The following is a 25,744-nucleotide window of genomic DNA, read 5'->3' as shown; positions in this document are numbered from 1 at the left end:
CCTTATTTCAGGCAAGTTGACAGCGGAGGTGCGAGGTCCTAGCGGGTCCATCGTGCCGTGCACTGTGGACGACAGCTACAACGGCAAAAGCACCGTCATCTTCACCCCTAGAGAAGAAGGTGGGCCTACGTCTACTATTCTGTGTGATAGCATTTGATGGGGAAACAGGGGGCGCGAGGTGTGGCTGTATGTTAGCATTTGATGGGGAAACAGGGGGCGCGAGGTGTGGCTGTATGTTACATTTCATGGGAAAACAGAGGGTGTGAGGTGTGGCTGTATGTTAGCACTTAATGGGGAAACACGGGGCATGAGGTGTGGCTGTATGTTAGCTAGCATTTGATAGGGAAACAGAGGGCGTGAGGTGTGGCTGTATGTCAGCATTTGATGGGGAAACACGGGGCATGAGGTGTGGCTGTATGTTACATTTGATGGGGAAAGAGGGAGCGTGAGGTATGGCTGTATGTTAGCATTTGATGGGGAAACAGGGGGCGTGAGGTGTGGCTGTATGTTAGCATTTGATGGGAAAACAGGGGGCGTGAGGTGTGGCTGTATGTTAGCATTTGATGGGGAAAGAGGGGGCGTGAGGTGTGGCTGTATGTTAGCATTTGATGGGGAAAGAGGGGGCGTGAGGTATGGCTGTATGTCAGCATTTGATGGGAAAACAGAGGGCGTGAGGTGTGGCTGTATGTCAGCATTTGATGGGAAAACAGAGGGCGTGAGGTGTGGCTGTATGTCAGCATTTGATGGGGAAACAGGGCGTGAGGTGTGGCTGTATGTCAGCATTTGATGGGGAAAGAGGGGGGGTGAGGTGTGGCTGTATGTCAGCATTTGATGGGGAAAGAGGGGGTGTGAGGTGTGGCTGTATGTTAGCATTTGATGGGGACATGTTTGTGGAGGCAGTGAGGTGTGGCTGTATGTCAGTATCTGATGGGGACATGTTTGTGGAGGCAGTGAGGTGTGGCTGTATGTCAGCATCTGATGGGGAAAGAGGGGGTGTGAGGTGTGGCTGTATGTTAGCATTTGATGGGGAAACAGGGGGTGTGAGGTGTGGCTGTATGTCAGCATTTGATGGGGAAACAGGGGGTGTGAGGTGTGGCTGTATGTTAGCATTTGATGGGAAAACAGAGGGCGTGAGGTGTGGCTGTATGTTAGCATTTGATGGGGAAACAGGGGGCGTGAGGTGTGGCTGTATGTCAGCATCTGATGGGGACATGTTTGTGGAGGCAGTGAGGTGTGGCTGTATGTTAGCATCTGATGGGGACTTGTTTGTGGAGGCAGTGAGGTGTGGCTGTATGTCAGCATCTGATGGGGACATGTTTGTGGAGGCAGTGAGGTGTGGCTGTATGTCAGTATCTGATGGGGACATGTTTGTGGAGGCAGTGAGGTGTGGCTGTATGTCAGCATCTGATGGGGACATGTTTGTGGAGGCAGTGAGGTGTGGCTGTATGTCAGTATCTGATGGCATGTTTGTGGGGTCCTTGAGGTATAGCCTATATACTTTTGTACCATGTTTATTATTCAGTTCTGCTTGACAACAGCCTAAGGATATATACCGAAGCATCACGATTACACTATGATAAGGGAATCATTAACCATAAATTATGTCAACTTTGTAGGCTATAGTAGTTGAAGCATTGGCTCCTCATGCCAAAGGCTTCCAATTCTTCACATGGGTACAATGTGTAAAGCCTATGTGTCTGGAATGTTGCTAATAGTGACATAAAATCTAACTCAGTCATTGATTTTTTGTGAGGTAGCTGAGGTTGGCTATAGAACAATTCACCTTTCTATGACCACCATCACATTTATCTAAAAAGTTGAAGATTGATAATAGTCATGTGGCAAACTTTCAGGCAACCAGACGTTTTGAAACTTTTGAGTTGTTTTACAGAACAAATAACAATCAGTGTCCTATCAAATTTCAGAGCTAAAACTGTGGTTATGATACACAGACGAGCAATGAATACATCGATTGAGATGATTAGACCATAACACCCCTTCATTTAACATCTGTGATTCAGGTCATCATAACATCCACCTGAACTGGTCGGACCACCCTCTGTCCGGTTCTGCATTCTCCGCCTATGCTACTGGGGGCTTCCATGACATCACCAAGATCATCCTCTCTGGCCGGGGACTGAAGGAGGCTACAGTCCGAGAGGAGGCCGAGTTCTTCATTGATGGCTCCCAGGCTGGCAGAGGTAGGAGGCCATCACAGTACCGTATTTTCTTGAGTATAGTGCACACTTTTTTTCCAAAAAACACAGCTGTGTAGAAGGGGGTGCACATTATACACGAATTAATGAGTTTTGATGTTTTTTCCCCCATGGAAAGACATTACCGTGAGTACGTAACACCGGAAATACCATGTCAACAAATCCATACTGAAGTTCGCAAATTATTCATGTAATTACACTGTCTGGCTATGAAAAGTGTTCTTTGTATATCTGGACTTATATTTGTAACTTATTTCATTAATTTTATTAAAAATTCCTTTTAATATTGTTTTAATTAATTTCGGCGAAATCGTGTGTGAAGCGATCGGAAGATCGCACAACTCACCGTTATTAACAGCAACCATGGTCAGATTACCACTACTGACGCCTTGAAATGAACTTTAGTTGACAGAGAATGGATACATATATCATAAATGCCATACTTTGATTTGTTAAAATTCATATTTGTTTATGTTCGACGATTCTATGTCAACACGTAATTCTCGCGATCACGCGATCACTTGCACAGGAGCCTTGACGGTGACTGGTCAGACTGGTTCCATGTAAAAAATAATCCCCGGCAAAAGCGATCAGCTGCTTTGCTTAGGGTTATTATTAATTTAAATATGTTTAGTAAAAGCTGCATCTAAATTAACAAGATATTGGAATTTATTATTCCTGATTAAAAAAATAGTTTCAGATACAACTTTTACCGATCCTTGCATTAAAATACTGTAAAGTTATATCATTGGGTGTGTCTTTGCCGGACTTTGCTGTCTGGGAGGGAAATACATTTCTGAGCGGGAAAATAAACCCCTTAAACCCCACCATGAAGAAAACAAAACGGACTGCATGTGGATTTCTTATTGGGAGATTATACCCTTTATATCCTGTTATAGATCAAATAGGCACACATTGTTTATGAGTCAATGAAAGTCACATGACACGGCACGAGTTCAGCTCTACTCAGATCAATCGAACAGCTGGTTTCTATATTTAGCAATGGCAGATTGAAACATGTCGGCAGGATAAATCCGTTATAGCAGTATCAGGAGGTGTATATGTGGTTTTATGTGTCCTGCATCCAGTTTTGTACCATCAGCCGGAGTTTACAACTTATAATGTACCTCATGGAGATATGAAAATATATACCTTAATAAATAACAGAAACAATGCCGTGCTAAAGCTCAAGATCAATTGTGTATTAATCTGGCCATTACTAATAAGCCTATCTACACAGAGACAACATTTGGCACTCGTCACTTGTGACAATCTCAAGACCTAGAGCGGAGTTTGATCCCCTTGAAGATGATGTTCTGATCCTTTTTAACTGAAATATGTTTTGGTTTATTATTATTTGTTTTGCAAGGAATTCATGTTTTCAAGTATTGTTTTCTTTGAATCACTCAATGATTTTATTTGTGAATTTAGCAATGGGTGCTATTAGTGGGTTTAATTTCCATGCTTTATTGTGTAATGAATATCAGCTGTGTTGAAATTGTAAGGAGTGTGTACAGATATTGGAAGATGTTATTTATGTGCAGGTGAGCCCCAGGTGCAGCTTACAGGAGTAAGGGCGGAGGTCAACGTCATCACGTCGCCACTTGGCGGCGGCAAGTACAGATGTACTTACATTCCTGTCATCCCCGGAGCGTATCTCCTCCACATCACCTGGAATGGCCGACAGGTCAAGGGGGCTCCATTCAAGGTCAACGTCATTGGTGCTTTCTACCCAAACAAGGTTGCTGTGAGCGGTGAAGGTTTAAAGGGAGGTCTTTTGGGCCGTGACCTTGACATCAGAATTGACACAAGGAAAGCAGGGCCAGGTAAAGAATGGTTTCAGCTTTAAGTCATATTCCAGATTTCTTGATAACTTTATGAGACCAGCTGAGTGACTCAAGATTCATATTTTGGGGTTAGCTCATCATCTGGCTTACAAGGAGATATCTTGTTTGATTTTAAAGAAAAATAACCTCTAGATCTAGGACATCAGAAAAACTCCAATGTCCTGCAATCTGTATTATATCACTACTCACTTCATATGATGCTCTTCATGTATCCAGGTGAGCTAACAGCATTCTGCAGTGGTCCCAACAAGGTGGCCTACTGTGACCTGGAGGACAACAGGGATGGCACCTTCCGTCTCTTAGTCAAGGCTCAGGAACCAGGAAGACATGTTCTGCAGGTCAAATATGGCGGCGAGCATGTTCTAGGTGTGTACACTTTCTGGCGAAGAGTGGCAGTCAGGTCGTTTGTGTTTTGTAACTTTCACTTACTGTTGAAGATTTATTTCAAGAAACACTTTCCCCAGACATTAATTGTATGATGATTGGAATCATATTTGAGGATGCTGGGTTCTTAAGGAGACTTTTATGATCCAGTGTGCAAATATAGAAACTAGGTCAAAGTGTCAATCCTTTGTAAATCCAAGTATTTATTAACAAGATAGTTTTGAATGTGTGATGTTTGTATTACTGTTTTGTTCTCAGGAAGCCCCTTTGTTTTCCGAGTATCTGCACAACCAGATGCCAGCAAAGTGCGTGTGAGTGGGCCCGGCGTGGAACATGGTATCCTAGCAACCTTCCAGTCCCGCTTTATTGTGGAGACCCGTGGCGCTGGTGCCGGACAGCTCATGGTCAGGATCAGAGGACCTAAAGGTATGGACACTTCGTCTCACCAAACTTTATCTCAATTTTATTGCTTTACCCTTATCAATTTTCAATACATATTGTTTGAAAACTGACTGTATATTTTTGTTCAGATTTTAAAAACAAGCATACAGCATTGTTCCTTGTGATTGAGACATTTCCTGAAATAATCTTATAGGGACATAAGTGATTTATATATTTAATTATCGAGATACAGTGAATATGAACTGTTTCATCATTTCAGTGAGCAACTGACCACGAAGACATTAACTCTATAGATGCAATACAAGTTTTGATTTATAGACTCCTGATGAGAACAATAGGTGAAAGAAGCATACATACTTGTAGTCAGTTTCGTCCACTGTCAAATGTAATTGCAAAGTTGAGTACCTTAGCCATGCCAGAATCTATGATACAGGTTCCACTCCCAGATTCCTACTGAACGCGACTGTTTGCCTGTCAGCATCACACCCTTAATCCTGGGTGGCACCAAATGAAAATCTTAAAATCTGCATTACTTACGGCTTTCCTCCTACATAGAGGTGTCATGCGGTGATGCACGCGAACTTTGAAACAGAAATAACATGTTCAATACACAATCATTACAGGGTTTTTTTCAGTAAGGGGAGACAACTGTTTTATGCACTGTATTTCATTTTCCAGGGGCGTTCCAAGTGGAAATGTACAGAGATAGCCAAAAGGATAGGACGATTCTCTGTCGCTTTGATCCAACGGAGACTGGGCTGTATATCATCCATGTGAAGTGGTCAAACGTGGATGTGCCGGGCAGTCCGTTCCAAGTGCACATTGTGGACACTCAGCTAGAGCTGGAGCAAGTCTTGCAAGAACAGTCCTACTCAAGCAACACACTACCCAGCTCACGCAGTTACAGTCAGTGGAGGGAGGAGTTTTAAAAAACTTTAAAAAAAATTCTATATAATTCAAAATTATTTCTGATCAAAAGGAACAAATTAATATCAGCATGGATAACAAATTTAATTTATGATTTAAGTTATATTTGTTTTTCAAATTTTTTTATGAAATGAAATTTTGGAACCACATCTTCATTAGACTATGCAAAGTATATTTTCAGATTGAAATAATCCACCAGGGAAATGTATGAACAAATGTTCGTTACCATGGTATCTAGATCTGAATTCATCATTTCCATGACAAAAATATTTCATATTTGTATTTTTATAATTCAACATATTGTCCTACATCTCATTTGTTCCTTGTTCAATATGTTGTGAATAATGATCAAATGTAATGTATATATGTGTCAGTTTATGAACTGCAAATGACTGTGGTATAGTGTATTTTTCTATTTTCATTGTTTATCTTCAGTGCTGGCAACATCGTCATGTTTTGCATGTACTTAAATGACTCATTGTTGCTGATATCAAGCATGTGATATTTCATACACCACACTTCAATGATGAGATTATAATCTGTACTCATTCCCATTACTGGGTGAAAGGGAAGGCTTCAATATTTTTTATACATTATTTGTTAATTTTCTATTCTTTGTCCACATTTTCTATCATTCATCATGTCATTTGGCTGCAAGAACATTTCCATTAGAAATTTGTCCCTCATACAGCAAAATTTCGTGCAGACTATAGAGAAGTGAAATACACTGTAGTTCAGTGTTGAAATTGATCAGAATTTGTTAGATATAAGCGAGTTGGCCTTATGTGCTGAGGCGATATTGATACAGACTCAATACACAATTTATTAGAAATAAGCGATTTGGCGTTCTGTGCTGAGGCGATATTGATACAGACTTAATACTCGATCATTGAGCAAATACAGTATCATATGTCTGTTGGTAACCCAAGGTGACAATATGTTGCTATGACGGCTGAGACCACCGGATGTAACATCAATGATAATGATGCATAGTCATAATTAACCTGTAATTTGCATATATTACAATCATGTATTCAAGAATTGTACATTGTGGATGAGTGATTGTAGAATAAAACAGATATAGTAGTCAAAAGTATTTATTTGTAACAGATTTATTTCTTGTACAATGTTAAAGCTCTGGATGACTAGTCTAAGCATAGATGTAAATGAGATTGTTTTGTACATAACATAGGCACTCTGTCACTACTGCTACAACTATGATATCAAATATTTTTCATAATTTAGAGGATGATTCAGTTGCTTCAAAATATAATGAAATCAATTCTCTTGTGATACACACTTTTCTTTCAAGTCTGATATCGTATATTGGTGATAATTTGCTTTATTATTGACTGTTCCGTAGGCATGGTTTTTATATCAGCATAATTGTGTCATTAATCTTTGATATTATATAGCAGACAAAGCATACAGTGCTAGAGGTCTTATAAATACTTGACACAGAATGGTTGTATGTTATGCTAGGCATGGCTGTATCTGTCATAATCAATAAACTATAATTCATATAAGCATGTGTTGTATTTTATTACGACATACGCACCTGCTGTGGTTTACTATAAAGACAAAAGCTGCTTTTTTTTTATCACTTGCTTGATAACCGTGTTAGAACCTACACCAAAACGTGGCTCCTACTTGTAATAAAGAGGTTGCCGTTCCATAAATCTTATCCTTACTAAAAATGTTTTCATACAGTGTGTTTACTGCTATCTATCCTTCCGTTTTTGTACAGATATTATTTAAAAAAGTAAGAAGCAAAAGGCACCCCGACCTCGTTGCAAGAACACCTCTCACACACGATACATATAAAATTCTACCCAAGAACCCCCATGCTGCAACTGAACAGTGGCAAAATCCTGCTACCCGCTAATTTATGAGACTGACAAAGTCTACTATCTTCGTTCTCTTTATCAATACATACCTGTGAAATCCAATGTACAGTTGTACAGCTTGAACATGCTTAGGGAGGGGTCTCTAAACAATTCTTGAAAAAAACCAACAACTATGCTTAAGACTGTTGAAAAAAGGGAATTACCTGCAACAAACAAGTGTTATTCTTTAAAATAAATCAGGCTCATAGCTTTAAAAAACACTGGTTCTGCAGCTGAAGCTGAAACATAACTAATCTCAATGCAAAATCTCAGGCCCCCTCCACCAGAATACAAGATAGCCAATCCCTTATGTTATTAATATATATCATCTTCCTTGCCCTTATTAAGTAAATGCCAATATTAAGTGAATGCCCCTATTAAGTGAATGCCAATATTAAGTGAATGCCCCTATTAAGTGAATGCCAATATTAAGTGAATGCCCCTATTAAGTGAATGCCCTTATCAAGTGAATTTGAATAATGAATACGTTGTGACATTGCAGAGCAAATCCAGTCATTTAAGGGGAAAGATGACTTGTTGGAATAAACATCTTAAGTCTGACATTTCTGCATCAGTTGATCAGTAACCTAGCCATGTGTGGATTCGAACTACTTGTTATTGAGAGCAAAATAGCAGCAAATTAAAAAATACAACATCCTCCGAACTTGATTCGTATTTCTGTGCTCACACTGAGAGTGGTGTTGGCATGTTCAGGTCGACACAATATTTGAAAATATCAGCGCAGATAATTAAACAAACACTACTGTTGGTATTCTAACTGTTTTTTCCCACACAGCACAACACATGGGAATAGAGAAACAAAATATTCAGTGAACTTTGTAACATTTCTGTACACACGTCACATGTACCCTGGTACATTCTATGTCCGCTTCAATCACTTTCATTCCATTTCTTCACCGACATCAAATGTGGCAATGTGGTGGCACAACTGCAATACTTTCAGCACAACACTATTCATGTGGGGATTTGAAACAATTATATTACAGAGAAGAAACGGACCATGTCAACAAATTCATGATTTGTAACAACTTTTGATGAATTTGTGCACTCAGTTGTTTGTTGTGCCATTTCCCAGAAATGTAGGAAATGTGTGATAAAATGATCGATTACTGCAGATTAATAATCATAACAATACTCATGTGAGGATGCAAAATGTTTCTAATACACCACAGAAACCAGTCAAGTAGAAAAACAACATATTTAGCTAACCTTGTTACATTCTTGTACACAACAAACAACACATAGACAGGTAACGTCTATGTCCGCCTCAATCAATACAATCACATTACATTTGAGAGTTTAAATAAATATGTCACACTTACAAGTTTACACAATGTCTTGTTTATTTTATTTCCTATGTGAGGGCGTTATAAATAAGTGACTTCTTGGAGTCAGTCATGGTGATGTCCACCCCGCTGACCACCTTCATGTTGACTGTTGAGTGATCTGGCCGCCCAACACTAAACATGGGGAGAAGAGACTCCCTCCACTCAACATCCAACTTGGCCAAAACAATCTCCCTGTCGAGATCGATGAAGGCGAGTCTCCCCCTCCCCACATCCAGCACAACGCCATAGTGGAGGGTGGCCTGTGTGCCGGGTGTGTCAGACATTGTGTTTCTGTAACACTTCCCCCGCTCCCCCTGCTGACACACCCAGGTACAGATACTCCCCCGGTGTGTGCCACAGCTCCCTACACTGACACACCAGGAGCGGCGCTGTGCAAAAACATACACCCCACTGTCCACCTGGCTCTCCTCCCCCACACCCAGCTCCAGGACAGGCCACCATCCATCACCCTCCACACCCACCCTGGAGTGGGTCTCCCAGTATCGTGGTGTGTGTGGGACAGGGGTGACATTAGAGGGGGGTGGAGGAAGGGGGATGGGGGTGGAACTACAGGTGCCGCGGTATGTCCGTAACCTGCCGCTGTCTCTGTGTCGTGTGGCGGGCGGCGAGTTGACCAGCTCATCGTCTGTAGTTACGTGGCACCAGTCTGTGTTGGCTCGAGCAGCGTCCAGTTGTAGTTTAGGACCTGGAAATATACATTTTGTTTACAGTTTGCCAAATTTCCTGACTCCAGATAACAAATTAGTCATTTTATTGTGAACCTCGTTTCAAAACACCGCACTGAACGACCAGGCTGCCATTTTCATGTCTGTTCATAATTAGTGTGGCTAAAATACGAATAGTTTCACTGTAAAAATACTTGTATGGGTTTTTCATGCATTTTTGTATGGATTGACAATGAAATAAATTCTGCATAAAACATTTTGTCAGAAAGTGTTAGTTAAGTTGGTCTGCTGTCAGTAGTCAGAAATAGACACTTGCTGCCGGAAAACGCATAGGTATCTACATTATTTCACGATAAAACTATTATTGTTACTATTCTAAACTCTTCTTGTACAATACAATAAACAATAAGATGGAAAAAGCTGTTGTTTGACGATATTTTTACACTTGAGTGTTCAACAGACACAGTGTGAACAGGTAACTTCTACGTCCGCTTCAGTCACTGGCCACAGTTTCAGCACACTCGTTGGGCGGGAGGATGTCGCGTTATGTGTTGTGACTGGGCCATGTATTTGTGAATTATTAAACACATTTCATAGTTTTATGATGTATTTTTCAAATTGAACAGTTTTTCATACATCTCTACACAGTTCGTTACATATTCCTCAACAAAAAGACACTGATACTGACCATGGAAGACTACGATAATTACTATAGATATTTAACATGTTCGTCAATGGGTCAACCTACAGCTTAATTAATGAAACATCCAACATGCTTATTTCATTGTAAATGGCTGAACTGCTGTCCCCTAACTTAATCCATATTCACATTCAACTCATTCAAGTTACTTATAATGGTATATACTTTCACCCTTAAATATTGATGAAGCGTTTTCAGTCTGAATTCTCTTCACTAAATAGTATTATCTTTTTCTCGGGGTAGGTAAAATGAGTCATTATATGAGGGTATATCGTTACATATTTTTACTGCCTAAGCATATTATTCATTGCAGCGTATCAACATCTTTACAAGCTCTTGTTGCAAGTGTCAGCTTCCATTGTACAGTTAACATTGACATTAAACAGTCTGACACTGGGAATGACAGGCGTCAGTGCGACATCACGGCAGGACCGGACCATTGAAGTTCAAGTTAGGTTATTTTTGTCGTAAGAGGCGATTAACGGGATCGGGTGGTCAGGCTCGCTGACTTGGTCGATGCATGTCATCATATCCCAATTGCGTGGATCGATGCTCATATTTTCAATCACTGGATTGTCTGACTCGATTATTTACAGACCGCTGTCATATAGCTGGAATATTGCCGAGTGCGGCATTAAACAACAAACAAACAAAATCAGCTATATATATGAGTAAGTGAGATAAACATTAACCTCGCATCGGCATTATTTCAGCCATATAGCGACCTATATATATGAGTGGCACTTTACCTTAACTGAAATGTTAATATGATAAACTTGTGTTGTGATCTTCCTGGATGACAAATCGTGTTGTAATTTAACCCCGAGCCTGAGGTAACCTTATCTACCTTTTAACGATTTTGAATTTGACTTGTCGCCATACACAGAGCTACGGGCTGTTCAACATTTCTAATTCGGAACAAACCACTAACAACCCTGCCATATTGTACATGAATCGTAGTGTCAAGGAAACTGAAACACTATTCGCTTCTAAAACCACTTGGCTTCAAATATTTATATACTTATTGGGTTGGAATCATCGAGGGGATATGGATGATTGGCTGAGCGCAATGGCAGACAACAAATGTTTCCCCTTTGTTAAACAAGTAGATAGATTTTTGCACAATCTAAAATATATACTCGTATTTGAAGGGAAGTGTATCATGATCAGGAAGTGAATCATGTTGACTTTTAATTTGCCGTTACATCAGGACGCATGCACTTTGTTCGCGCATATAAAGCGCGGTGTCGACGACGGGGCACTTTTCAGGTGCACCAGGTTTATGTTGGCTCGTGGGACACCCTGTATTCCAGCAGGTGTTGTATCAGGTTAGCTACTTTGCTCTGGCGATATAGAAGCTAACCCCGGCCCACTTGCTCTCGAAGAGGTTCAAAACACTATCCTCGATGAGATTCACGCCGCCACATCTGAGCTTCGTTCAGTCAAAACAGATCTTAGTAGTGAAATTAGTTCAGTCAAGTCGGACGTCCAGACACTATCAGCCAAGTGTGGACAGATCGAAAGTCAACTAGCCTCTACTCAGTCGGACTTGAACGCTCTCCAACAGACGAACAGTATCATGTATGACGACAAGGATAAGGTCGACAGGATACGGAACAAGATGTCAGATGTCGACGATGAACTCGATAGGCTGTGGGCGTTCTGCCGTAGGGATAATGTTATTTTCTATGGAGTGCCAGAAACGCCAGAAAAGACACCCTTATAATGTAAAGAAATGATCATTTTACTTCTCGATGACAGCATAAAGACTAAGACGTTAGAGAAATCTGACCTTATCCGTGCTCACTGCCTTGGGATCCAGCGTGGCAATCCGTGATCTATGGGACTGGTGATAAAGTCGAGACTTTAAAAGCCAGGCCTGTAATGAAGGAGGGTGGTTTTGGGGCCTCTAACTATCTCACATTTCGCCAACGTGACCGCCTTTAGGAACTCGCAAGAAGAGGATTAAAAGGGTATTTCAAGCAAGAGGAACTGATAACAGTACGAAACCAACGTGAGACGGAACAGGCACCCAGCACATCGGAGACGGGATCATTGACCTCACGGCGTCCGTTCGTACGTGCCAGTCACCGACAGCACTTCAACCAGCCAGGACAGCGACCAAAGCCTTTTTCCACAGGAGCTATTTCCAGACGACACCGGTGAAATTGACAACACAAGTTCATGTGTGAAATTCAAAACGTCTCAAAAGAATCCACATTGCTTTGTATATTGACATGTAACATGAATGGACTTTCAAGTAAACTTTCAGATCGTGGCTTTCTAAATTATTCACAAACATTTGACATGCTAGCAAGATAGCAAGATATGCTATATACCTATCTTTTAAATCGTTTACACCCAGTGCCTTGTCCTGTGTTTAAAGGGTGGACAACATCAATACACCCGGTACCTTATCCTGTGTGTAAAGGGTGGACAACATCAATACACGCAGTACCTTGTCCTGTGTGTAAAGGGTGGGCAATATCAATACACCAAGTACCTTGTGTTTTGTGTAAATGGCGGAAAACATCAATACACCCAGTACCTTGTCCTGTGTGTAATAGTTGGACAACATCAATACACTCAGTACCTTGTCCTGTGTGTAAGGGGTGGACAACATCAATACACTCAGTACCGTGTCCTGTGTTTAAAGGATGGACAACACAAATACGCCCATACCTTATTTTGTGTGTAAAGGGTGGACAACATCAATACACCCAGTGCCTTGTTCTGAGTGTAAAGGCTGTACAACACCAATACACCCAGTACCTTCTCCTGTGTTTAAAGTGCGGACAACATCAATACAGCCAGTACCTTGTGTTGTGTGTAAAGGGTTGACACCGTCAATACACCCAGTACCTTGTCCTGTGTAGTAAATGGTGGACACCGTCAATACACCCAGTACCTTGTCCTGTGTGTAAAGGGCAGACAACATCAACACACCCAGTACCTTGTCCTGTGTGTAAAGGGTGGAAAAAAACATAACACCCTGTACCTTGTCCTGTGTGTAAAGGGTGGACAACATCAATACACCCAGTACCTTGCTCTGTGTAGCAAATGGTGGACACCGACAATACACCTAGTACCTTGTCCTGTGTGTAAAGGGCGGACAACATCAAAACAGCCAGTACCTTTTGTTGTGTGTAAAGGGTGGACAACATTAATACACCCAGTACCTTGTTCTGTGTTTAAATGACGGATAACATCAATACAGTCAGTACAGTGTCCTGTGTTTTAAGGGTGGACAACATCAATACACCCATACCTTGCCCTGTGTAGTAAATGATGGACACCATCAATACACCCAGTACCGTGTCCTGTGTGTAAAGGGTGGGCAACATCAATACACCCAGTACCTTGTCCTGTGTGTAAAGGGTGGGCAAGATCAATACACCCAGTACCTTGTCCTGTGTGTAAAGGGTGGACACCATCAATACACCCAGTACCTTGTGTTGTGTGAAAAGGGTGGACAACATCAAAGCACCCAGTACCTTGTCCTGTGTGTAAAGGGTGGACATCATCAATACACCCAGTACCTTGTTCTGTGTAGTAAATGGTGGACACCATCAATACACCCAGTACCTTGTCCTGTGTGTAAACGGTGGACAACATCAATACACGAAGTACCTTGTGTTGTGTGTAAAGGGTGGACATCATGAATAAACGAAGTACATTGTTCTGTGTAGTAAATGGTGGACACCATCAATACACCTAGTACCTTGTCCTGTGTGTAAAGGGTGGACAACATCAATACACCCAATACATTGTCCTGTGTGTAAAGGGTGGGCAATATCAATACACCCAGTACCATGTCCTGTGTGTAAAGGGTGGGCAATATCAATATACCCAGTACCTTACCCTGCCTGTGTGTGAAGGGTGGAAAACACCAAACCACCCAGTGCCATGTCCTGTGTGTAAAGGGTGGGCAATATCAATACACCCAGGACCTTGTCCTGTGTGTAAAGAGTGGGCAATATCAATACACCCAATACCTTGTCCTGTGTGTAAAGGGTGGACAACATCAATACACCCATTACCTTGTCCTCTGTGTAAAGGGTGGACAACATCAATACACCCATTACCTTGTGGTTTGTGTAAAGGTTGGACACCATCAACACACCAAGTACCTTCTCCTGTGTTTAAAGTGCGGTCAACACCAATACACCCAGTACCTTTTATTGTGTGTAAAGGGTGGACACCATCAATACACCCAGTACCTTGTGTTGTGTGTAAAGGGTGGACAATATCAATACATGAAGTACCTTGTTCTGTGTGTAAAGGGTGGACAACATCAATACACCCAGTACCTTGTCTTGTGTGTAAAGGGTGGACATCATCAATACACGAAATACCTTGTTCTGTGTAGTAAATGGTGGACACCATCAATACACCCAGTACCTTGTCCTGTGTGTTAAGGGTGGAAAACACCAAACCACCCAGTGCCTTGTCCTGTGTGTAAAGGGTGGACACCATCAATACACGAAGGACCTTGTCCTGTTTGTAAAGGGTGGGCAATATCAATACACCCTGTACCTTGTGCTGTGTGTAAATGGTGGGCAATATCAATACACCCAGTACCTTGTCCTGTGTGTAAAGGGTGGACAACATCAATACACCCAGTACCTTTGTTGTGTGTAAAGGGTGGACAACATTAATACACCCATTACATTGTGGTTTGTATAAAGGGTGCACACCATCAATACACCAGGTACCTTGTCCTGTTTTTAAAGTGCGGAGAAAATTAATACACCCAGAACTTTGTTCTGTGTGTAAAGGGTGGACACCATTAATACACCCAGTACCTTGTCCCGAGTTTAAAGTGCGGAAAACACCAATACACCCAGTACCTTGTCCTGTATTTAAAGTGCGGACAACATCAATACACCCAGTACCTTGTGTTGTGTGTAAATGGTGGACATCATCAATACACGAAGTACTTTGTTGCTGTGTAGTAAATGGTGGACACTATCAAAACACCCAGTACCTTGTCCTGTTTGTTAATGGTGGAAAACACCAAACCACCCGGTACCTTGTCCTGTGTGTAAAGGGTGGACACCATCAATACACCCAGTACCTTGTCCTGTGTGTAAAGGGTGGACACCATCAATACACCCATTGCCTTGTCCTGTGTGTAAAGGGTGGACAACATCAATACACGAAATACCTTGTTCTGTGTAGTAAATTGTGGACACCATCAATACACCCAGTACATTGTCCTGTGTGTTAATGGTGGAAAACACCAAACCACAAAGTGCCTTGTCCTGTGTGTAAATGGTGGACAACATCAATACACGCAGTACCTTGTCCTGTGTGTAAAGTACGGTCAACACCAATACACCCAGTACCTTTTATTGTGTTTAAAGTGCAGACAACATCAATACACCCAGTACCTTGTGTTGTGTGTAAAGGGTGGACATCATCAATACACGAAGTACTTTGTTGCTGTGTAGTAAATGGTGGACACTATCAATACACCCAGTACCTTGTCCTGTGTGTTAATGGAGGAAAAAACCAAACCACCCAGTACCTTGTCCTGTGTGTAAAGGGTGGACACCATCAATACACCCAGTACCTTGTCCTGTGTGTAAAGGGTGGACACCATCAATACACGAAGTACCTCGAGGTACTTAATGGTGGACACCATCAATAAACCCAATACCTCGTCCTGTGTGTAAACGTTGGACAACATCAATACACCCAGTACCTCGTCCTGTGTGTAAAGGGTGGACACCATCAATACACCTAGTACCTTGTGTTGTGTGTAAAGGGTGGAAAACACAAAAACACCCAGTACCTTGTCCTGTTTGTAAAGGGTGGATAACATCAATACACCCAGTACCTTGTGCTGTGTGTAAAGGGTGGACACCTTCAATACACCCAGTACCTTGTCCTGTGTGTAAAGGGTGGACAACATCAATACACCCATTACATTGTGGTTTGTGTAAAGGGTGGACACCATCAATACACCCAGTACATTGTCCTGTGTTTAAAGTGCGGACAACACCAATACACCCAGTACCTTGTCCTGTATTTAAAGTGCGGACAACATCAATACACCCAGTACCTTGTGTTGTGTGTAAAGGGTGGACATCATCATTACACGAAGTACTTTGTTGCTGTGTAGTAAAGGGTGGACACCATCAATACACCCAGTACCTTGTCCTGTGTGTTAATGGTGGAAAACACCAAACCACCCAGTACCTTGTCCTGTGTGTAAAGGGTGGACACCATCAATACACCCAGTACCTTGTCCTTTGTGTAAAGGGTGGACAACATCAATACACCCAGTACCTTGTGCTGTGTGTAAAGGGTAGACATCATCAATACACGAAATACCTTGTTCTGTGTAGTAAATTGTGGACACCATCAATACACCCAGTACATTGTCCTGTGTGTTAATGGTGGAAAACACCAAACCACCAAGTGCCTTGTCCTGTGTGTAAAGGGTGGACAACATCAATACACCCAGTACCTTGTCCTTTGTGTAAAGGGTGGACATCATCAATACACGAAATACCTTGTTCTGTGTAGTAAATTGTGGACACCATCAATACACCCAGTACATTGTCCTGTGTGTTAATGGTGGAAAACACCAAACCACCAAGTGCCTTGTCCTGTGTGTAAATGGTGGACAACATCAATACACCCAGTACCTTGTCCTGTGTGTAAAGGGTGGACAACATCAATACACCCGGTTTCTTGTTTTGTGTGTAAAGGGTGGACAACATCAATACACCAAAATCCTTGTGGTTTGTGTAAAGGGTGGACATCATCAATACACCCAGTACCTTGTCCTGTCTGTAAAGGTCGGACAACACCATTACGCCCAGTAGCATGCCCTATGTTTAAGGAGCGGACACCATCGCTACAGTAAGATGTCCTTTGTTAAGATGGTAGACAACATGACGACATACAGCAGCATATCGTACAACAATTAAACACAAAGCGCAATAACAGAGTCGAAGGGTTTCATCAGCGCCCAGTACAGCATCCTGTTGTTCAACGTTATGAAAAAGCGCTTCACCCAGTAACCTGTCCTGGTTGTGAAGGGCGCGAGCGGCGCTATATAGAGTGTGGACACGGTCCAGCACGCATCTGATTGTACTCACACTGCAGAATCACTGGTGTCCTCGTTCCTGTTTCCAGAGTGTAGGTTTTAATCCCCACACCTGCAAAATATATCCGAGATAAAAGAACAAAAATAAATGTGCTCATATTCATTTCAACATCAATAGTACGTTTGATGTTTTCAAGATCGAAGGTTCTCCACTTTTGTACACAACAAAATATCCACCAAGACAGATCCAGGCCCCTTTAATATCTGTGGCGTTTTAAGGGAAGACCACAGTTCAACAAAATTTCATCTTCAACTGCTGTACATATTATTAATGGGTATTGATAATGTATCAGATCTTTAACTATTAAGTGTATCGCAACAGCATTTCAAAATGAAAAAAAATAAATCTGTTAGAATTTGAATTATTAAACCAAACAATTATGAAAAAGCCATCCTCAGACCAGTCCGAACTATTTTTATGCAAATCAGAAGGATGTTTGAGTTATGTGCTTCTCTATATGAGTGGATATTAGTGGTTACATTGTTTTCTATTGTTATTAATTTCAAGGCAATACAAGATTATCTTACCAAAACGCGTTAACGGTGTTGGATCGTCAGCTACCACCAGCATCTTCAGTATAAAAGAGAAGAAAACAATTAATTATGGCTATTCACGAAGAAGGCTTATTTACTTCTGACATACAGGAATCAGTTCAATAATTTATACAAACAATTACGAACATGATATGTATCCAGTCAGTCGTAAATAATATTAATACCGATCTAAGAAACAACGAGACGTATGTATACACATCTGTGCCGACTGAGAAGTACTTACGTGTTTGTGTGCGTTCTCCAAATCAGTTACCTGTCTGTCGTCTGTTTGAGTGCCTTTATCTGCAAAATAAATATGTTGTTGATTCACGAGTTGTTGTTAGAGATGTAGAGATAAAATATAAGAATCCAATCTTAAAGTGACATTAAACAAATGTCAACATAAACACTAACAAGTCTTTAAATGTGGACTCATTGTTTGTTTACTGACGAAACTTCAATCAGAAAAAAACTCGTTATAAAACAAAGAGTAAGAAGTAAATACCTGCAATTGTTTGTTCGTCAGCTGCTGATCCATCTTCATTGACAGACCCGAAGGCAGAAATGTAGGATTTCAATTTCTCCAGGCCCCCTGTGTTGAAACTGGCTGCAGATGCACTGTGTGTCTCTGGTGGAACTGATCTGAGATGCGTCTTCGCTGTGTCTTGTATCGAACACTCCAGCGTGATAAAGTCAGAGTTTGAAGCATATCTGAGCACTGTACTGATGTAGTCTGAGGTCCACTTGCATCTTTTACTCTCGCCTTCAGAGGTAACTTGTACAGTGTGCAGCTTTGACAGTTCCTGCTTCGTCTGATTCTCCAGATCTATGACCAGCTCCTTCTCTCTTTGATCTAGTTGTGTCCTCAGACAATGGAAAGTGTGGTGGATGGCCTCCTTAAGAGCACTACTTGTATTCTTTGTGGCATTTACGACTTTGCTGACGCTCTTCAAATATGCTTGGTGACAAGTATGATGTGCAGTCACATTCCTCCCATGTTGTTCTATTCGTCCTTTTGCAGCATCAGCAGTCACTTTTAAATCCTCAACGTCGTGCTCTGCATGCTCGCCAATCCTGCATTTAGCACAGATCGAAATGTTGCAGTTTTTGTCAAACAATTCAAGAGGGTAAGGATTGTGAAGTTGACAAACAGGCTCAGCATGCATGCCTCTTGACTCTGTATCCCCAAAGGTTTCAACAACATGTCGCCTGGTAGCCTTAAAACCATTGTGCAAGTTCTGGCAGTATTCACAGAGGAACTCCTCACACTCCTGACACCAACACACAGCCTGGTTCCCGTCATCTTCATGTGTACAGAGAAGCTCTGTGGGGCGATGTTTGACTGTCAGGTGGATTATTTCCTTCTGTCTGACTGCATCCTTCTGGAGACGTGTGTCTGTGAGGTTGACCCCCCTCTGACATGTAGAGCATGATATCACACCACCAGCTGCAGATGTCACACACGTCTCACACACAGCGTGTAGACAGGGCAATAAGTAGGGGAATGGACCTTTCAGGGTAAACTGCTGCTGACAGACAGAACACTTCGGGAAGGTGTCCATTCTGGAACAGAGAATATAATTGGCTCTGTTCCTACTGCAATATAGCACTTCACCACATTACTTCAATACCATTATACGCATAGGCTATCAAGAATGGTATAGTGAACTTTACATCACATTAAAGAATGCAACGAGAAAGCAATCTATACTGTTTCTTAAAGATAATACCCCTGAAAAAACCCATCTAAGATTAAGTTTGTCATTATTTTAATTAAATACCGGCAATTTGTATGTTTCTTATAAATGTCAGACAGACAGTATTTCAGTATGAAGACCACCGGCCCATAATACATATTACATTATCAGGAAAGGTTGAAGCGCACGTAAAATGTTTACACTTTACCATACAACACTGAAATTCTAAGTTCATTAAAATATTTGAGAAAATAGCACAGTTTTGTTTGGTCATTTTCGTTTTTGTTACTAAAGATATGCATAAGATTGTTTTGGAATTCTACGTACACGAGTAATTTAAGTATATCTTACATCATTTTACCATTTACAAACAAGCAAAAAACATGGCTTTTATCTTCAATAGACAGCATGGATATAAGAGTTTTATGTCCCTTTGAGGTTAAACAAAGTTGAACCTTGGTCCAAGAGAGAGCCAAGGAGTGAACACTATGCCTTATGAAATAACTTCTATCTGTTTACCTTTCACATACCATTTTTCGTAACTTCTTAAAGGACCCGTATGTCTAAAGGCAATTATAGCAACTGTTAGTTATATTTCGACTAACCCTCATACCAGTTTGTCTGCAGAACACATCTCGGCCATTTAACCTCCTCTGTAACTGTAGTAATCATTATCCACTCACATTTATACATTTTTCGTCATTAAGTTTGGTGAAACTGCAAGAAGCTTATTAATAAAGATTATAAAAATATGTGGGATAAGGATACAACCTTCGCGGGTACCCATACATGTTTATAGATGTTTATTGTTCAAATTTTTTCTTAGACTGCCTTTCTCATTCTGGTGACACTAGATGTCCACAGGGGATGGTGTCTACTGTATTCCTTATTATTTGGTAAATGCTCTAGCAAAAGTTAAGGTATTTGGTCCCTCTGATGTATGCATATTTGATAACTGGCGATATTGACCTCGAAAGGCCGCCAATCAGACTGTATTAGTCATATGAATCAGCTGTTTTTCCATTTACGGTGACCATGTGATGTACACATTTGGGAAACTAATTGAATTTTGCATATATTTGTGAGTATTGAATCGGTCAAAATGAAAAACGCACTACATTGAAGAGAAATATTTCTTACCATAGGACGAAAGGAGGAGGTGATGCCGATTTTGTCATAGCCATGGATGTATAGGTTATGACAATTATACACTGATATTTTCAGAAGTTCAAATATAAACATTTTTAGTGATGAAGACGAGCAGATAAGGACAAAAGGGATGACTTCAAGCTTACCCTACGTTGTCCAACCGTGTCTCCTGCTCCTTGTTCTACTTAAAGCGGACACTATTAATCCACCCGTCCCTCCTGCTCCATGTTCCGCCAGTTTATTACCGCATTTTCTCCACCCGTATCTCCTGTCATTTGATCTACCTACAGCAGACACTCTGTAGTCCACCCGTATCTCCTGTCATTTGATCTACCTACAGCAGACACTCTTTAGTCCACCCGTATCTCCTGTCATTTGATCTACCTACATCAGACACTATGTACTCCACTCGTATCTCCTGCCCCTTGTCTCATCTAACAGTATACACTATTAAATCCACTCGTATCTCCTGCCACTTGCTCTACCTACCATTATACACTACATACTTCAGCCGTGTCTCCTGTCATTTCATCTACCTAGAGCAGACACTGTGTACTCCAACCGTATCTCCTGCCTCTTGTCTCATCTAACAGTATACACTATTAAATCCACTCGTATCTCCTGTCATTCCATCTACCTAGAACAGACACTGTGTACTCCAACCGTATCTCCTGCCACTTGTCCTACCTACCATTGTACACTGTATACTCCAGCCGTGTCTCCTGTCATTTGATCTACCTAGAGCAGACACTGTGTACTCAAACCGTATCTCCTGTCACTTGCTCTACCTACCATTATACACTATATACTCCAGCCGTATCTCTTGCGACTTGCTCTACCTAACAGTATATCACACTATTTAGTACACACCTATCTCCTGCCCTTGTTCTATCTACCAGTATACAGTATATACTCCACCCGTATCTCCCGCCCTTGTTCCATCTAACATTACATACTATATAAACCTCCCGTATCTCCTGCCCTTGTTCCATCTAACAGTACACACTATATAAACCTCCCGTATCTCCTGCCCTTGTTCCATCTAACAGTACACACTATATACTCCACCCGTATCTCCCGCCCTTGTTCCATCTAACAGTACTTACTATATAAACCTCCCGTATCTCCTGCCCTTGTTCCATCTAACAGTACACACTATATAAACCTCCCGTATCTCCTGCCCTTGTTCCATCTAACATGAAACACTATAGAAACCTCCCGTATCTCCTGCCCTTGTTCCATCTAACAGTACATACTATGTAAACGTCCCGTATCTCCTGCCCTTGTTCCATCTAACAGTACACACTATATACTCCACCCGTATATCCTGCCCTTGTTCCATCTAACAGTACACACTATATACTCCATCCGTATCTCCTGCCCTTGTTCCTTCTAACAGTACACACTATATACTCCACCTGTATCTCCTGCCCTTGTTCCATTTAACAGTACACACTATATACTCCACCCGTATCTCCTGTCCTTGGTCCTTCTAACAGTACACAATATATACTCCACCCGTATCTCCTGCCCTTGTTCCTTCTAACAGTGCACACTATATAAACCTCCCGTATCTCCGGTCTTGTTCTACCTACGCCATACCTATTTATCCCACTCGCACGACCCAGTGTTTATTGTGCCTACAGCATAAACTACTTACCCCACCCGTAGCTCCTGCCCTTGTTCTATCTAACAGTACATACTATATACTCCACCCGTATCTCCGGTCTTGTTCTACCTACGCCATACCTATTTATCCCACTCGCAAAACCCAGTGTTTGTTGTGCCTACAGCATAAACTACTTACCCCACCCGTATCTCCTGCCCTTGTTCCATCTAACAGTACATACTATATACTCCAGCCGTTTCTCCTGCCCTTGTTCCTTCTAACAGTACACACTATATAAACCTCCCGTATCTCCGGTCTTGTTCTACCTACGCCATACCTGTTAATCCCACTCGCAAAACCCAGTGTTTATTGTGCCTACAGCATAAACTACTTACCCCACCCGTAGCTCCTGCCCTTGTTCCATCTAACAGTACATACTATATACTCCACCCGTATCTCCGGTCTTGTTCTACCTACGCCATGCCTATTTATCCCACTCGCAAAACCCAGTGTTTGTTGTGCCTACAGCATAAACTACTTACCCCACCCGTATGTCCTGCCCTTGTTCCATCTAACAGTACATACTATATAAACCTCCTGTATCTCCTGCCCTTGTTCCATCTAACAGTACATACCATATAAACCTCCCGTATCTCCTGCCCTTGTTCCATCTAACAGTACATACTATATACTCCACCCGTATCTCCCGCCCTTGTTCCATCTAACAGTACATACTATATAAACCTCCTGTATCTCCTGACCTTGTTCCATCTAACAGTACACACTATATAAACCTCCCGTATCTCCTGCCCTTGTTCCATCTAACAGTACATACCATATAAACCTCCCGTATCTCCTGTCCTTGTTCCTTCTAACAGTACATACTATATACTCCACCCGTATCTCCGGTCTTGTTCTACCTACGCCATACCTATTTATCCCACTCGAATGACCCAGTGTTTGTTGTGCATACAGCATAAACTACTTATCCCACCCGTATCTCCTGCACCTTGATCTACATACACGAATACCCACAGTCCCCGGATGAAATGATCCGTCTCACTTAGTCATGACAAAGTTAAATCCCTAAAAATAGCCTGTCCTGCACGTAGTTTGGCTGCCTTAACGTATGCTTTCAAGCAATGCAGTTGATAATATAGTACACTTCAAGGTCAACTGTAGTCAAGTCACCAAAAGTAGCTTTCAGGTTGATCCTCGTGGAGAAAACAGCTATCGAACCTTAATACATGTATTCGACAATTAACACACTGTTTGACTCTAGGTAGAGTTGTTTGATTAAGTGGTATATTATATGTATCGTGCACAATGCACTACGAGGTATGGCGTCTGAATTGTGAAAGAGGGCTTACCTGATATCCCCGACTCTCAATTGTGTAACGTTAACCAAAGACCAACGTTGACAAGATATGATCTACTATATTAACAGATGTATTTCGCTGATTTACACTGACAATATAGCTTTATAAAGACATCTTTACTCGTATATGTCGAGACAATTCAGGACACACCTACCTGTTGGTTCGGCTTCCTCGTAATGCAGGTCACTTCCGGGTCGGACGTTTATGCGCGAGTTTTATCATAATTGACTTGTGCAGGAGCATGTTACATAACGCGTTAACATGGATGGAGTACAAAGTGAGTTATTGGATGTAATCATTAGTAGTTCATGTACGTTTCATTGAGACCTAGTGAGTGAGTGAATTGAGTTTAGCGCCGCTTTTAACAGTATTCAAGTAATATCACGACGTGCCAGCTTAATATGGGAGGAAAGCCCGAAGTGATGCAGGTCCCAGACGTTTACCACTTCGGTGAAACCCACGAGCACGGGTATGGTGTTGACAAACCTAGAAACATAATAGGGGCGAACCGGGATTCGAACCCACAATCATAGGTTTCTGGTGTGCCCAACGGACGCATCTATGCCCAGCGAATTGGGGTGCCTTAGACGACTGAGCCACCCGAGCCCCCTCATTGAGATGTAAATTCAGTGGTATTACTGTTTTACCATGACGGGTCCATGTGGTGTGGGAAGAGAGTCAAGTATGGCAGTGGTCCACTATGTTGAAATAGTCCGAGCAGGATATGGTGCACATATGTAATCGCAATAAGAACTGATATCATAGGGATAAACGTAACTGGAGTGTAGAGCGTGTGAATAAAATAATCCTTGTCTGGTACAGCAGAGTCCGCTGGGACAGACGGGAACACATGGCGCAGGTCAGAGTAGAGAAGTGAAACAGGACATCTTTGTGGTCACTGATGCGTCAATGTTTATTCCTAATACTGGATATTTGCCATCCCACAGGACACTCGACTGAGATAGCCTCTATTTACCTGTTCTCTGTGGATATATGGGTCTTTCAATGGAGAATGAACACTGCTGTTTGCGCCTTCCTGCAATCTCCTTATGAAGAGACGTGTGAACTCAAAATTGGTGACGCGTATCAGTCAACGCTGAAGGACATGATGTCTCCTCATAAACTCCCCTTCTACCTTGCTGTAGTAAACATAAACGTACCGGTGTTATATTTGGTAGAATATGATAGTGCTGCAATGTCAGAATTATTACAAAAATGTGTGCTGCTGCAAAAATGGTTTACTTCGATGTCTATTTACAGTGAGCAATAGATCCATGGCATATGTTTTCCTTAGATATCAATCTACAGTGTACTATAGATCCATTGCATAAGTTTTCCTTAGATCTCAATCTACTATACACTATATCCATGACATATGTTTTCCTTAGATCTCAACCTAAAGTAAACAATAGATCCATTACATATGTTTTCCTTTTATTGCTATCTACAGTATACACTAGATCCATGACATATGTTTCCTTAGATCTCAAACTACAGTATACACTATATACGTTACATATGTTTTCCTTAGATCTCAATCTACAGTATACACTAGATCCATGACATATGTTTTCCTTAGATCTCAAACTACACTGTGCACTAGATCCATTACAAATGTTTCCCTTAGACCTCTATCTACAGTATACACTAGATCCATTACATATGTTTGCCTTAGATCTCAAACTACAGAGTACACTAGATCCATTACATATGTTTTCCACAGACCTCAAACTACAGTGTACACTATATCCATGCCATATGTTTTCCTTAGATCTCTATCTACAGTATATACTAGATCCATTACATATGTTTTCCTTATATCTCAATCTACAGTATAGACTATACCCATGACATATGTT

General features: G+C 41.5%; 2 protein-coding genes across 2 annotated transcripts in view; one reads left to right on the top strand and one right to left on the bottom strand.

Moving 5' to 3' along the window:
- LOC139447095 (filamin-A-like) overlaps nt 1-7,310 on the top strand; it is a 113,844-nt gene extending 106,534 nt beyond the window's left edge. The window contains exons 35-40 of the mRNA XM_071228256.1: nt 12-119; nt 2,022-2,201; nt 3,761-4,042; nt 4,280-4,429; nt 4,706-4,873; nt 5,528-7,310. Of these exons, the coding sequence (XP_071084357.1) occupies nt 12-119; nt 2,022-2,201; nt 3,761-4,042; nt 4,280-4,429; nt 4,706-4,873; nt 5,528-5,778 (1,139 nt within the window). The 3' untranslated portion in view covers nt 5,779-7,310. The remainder of the gene's footprint in view (nt 1-11; nt 120-2,021; nt 2,202-3,760; nt 4,043-4,279; nt 4,430-4,705; nt 4,874-5,527) is intronic.
- On the bottom strand, nt 6,780-23,896 carry LOC139447096 (protein PML-like). The gene is made up of 6 exons (XM_071228257.1): nt 23,877-23,896; nt 18,557-19,614; nt 18,296-18,354; nt 18,046-18,088; nt 17,510-17,569; nt 6,780-9,717 (listed from the first exon to the last, which is right to left on the bottom strand). The coding sequence occupies exons 2-6, from the start codon at nt 19,611-19,613 to the stop codon at nt 9,038-9,040; spliced, it is 1,899 nt and encodes a 632-aa protein (XP_071084358.1). The 5' UTR covers nt 19,614; nt 23,877-23,896; the 3' UTR covers nt 6,780-9,037.
- Between the last annotated feature and the right edge of the window lie 1,848 nt (nt 23,897-25,744).

The sequence above is a fragment of the Haliotis cracherodii genome, unplaced genomic scaffold, assembly GCF_022045235.1.
Source record: "Haliotis cracherodii isolate W230 unplaced genomic scaffold, xgHalCrac1.p SCAF_7, whole genome shotgun sequence".
NCBI lineage: Eukaryota > Metazoa > Mollusca > Gastropoda > Lepetellida > Haliotidae > Haliotis > Haliotis cracherodii.
The sequence above is the reverse complement of the archived record's forward strand: the minus strand, read 5'-3'. Positions and strand labels throughout refer to the sequence as shown.

Coding starts and splice junctions, on each gene's coding strand:
- LOC139447096 (XM_071228257.1), bottom strand. CDS start 19,613: ATGGACACCTTCCCGAAGTGTTCTGTCTGTCAGCAGCAGTTTACCCTG. Junction 18,355..18,556: donor TGACGAACAAACAATTGCAG/GTATTTACTTCT, acceptor TTTATTTTGCAG/ATAAAGGCACTCAAACAGAC. Junction 9,718..17,509: donor GACACCAGTGATTCTGCAGT/GTGAGTACAATC, acceptor GTATATTTCCAG/GTCCTAAACTACAACTGGAC.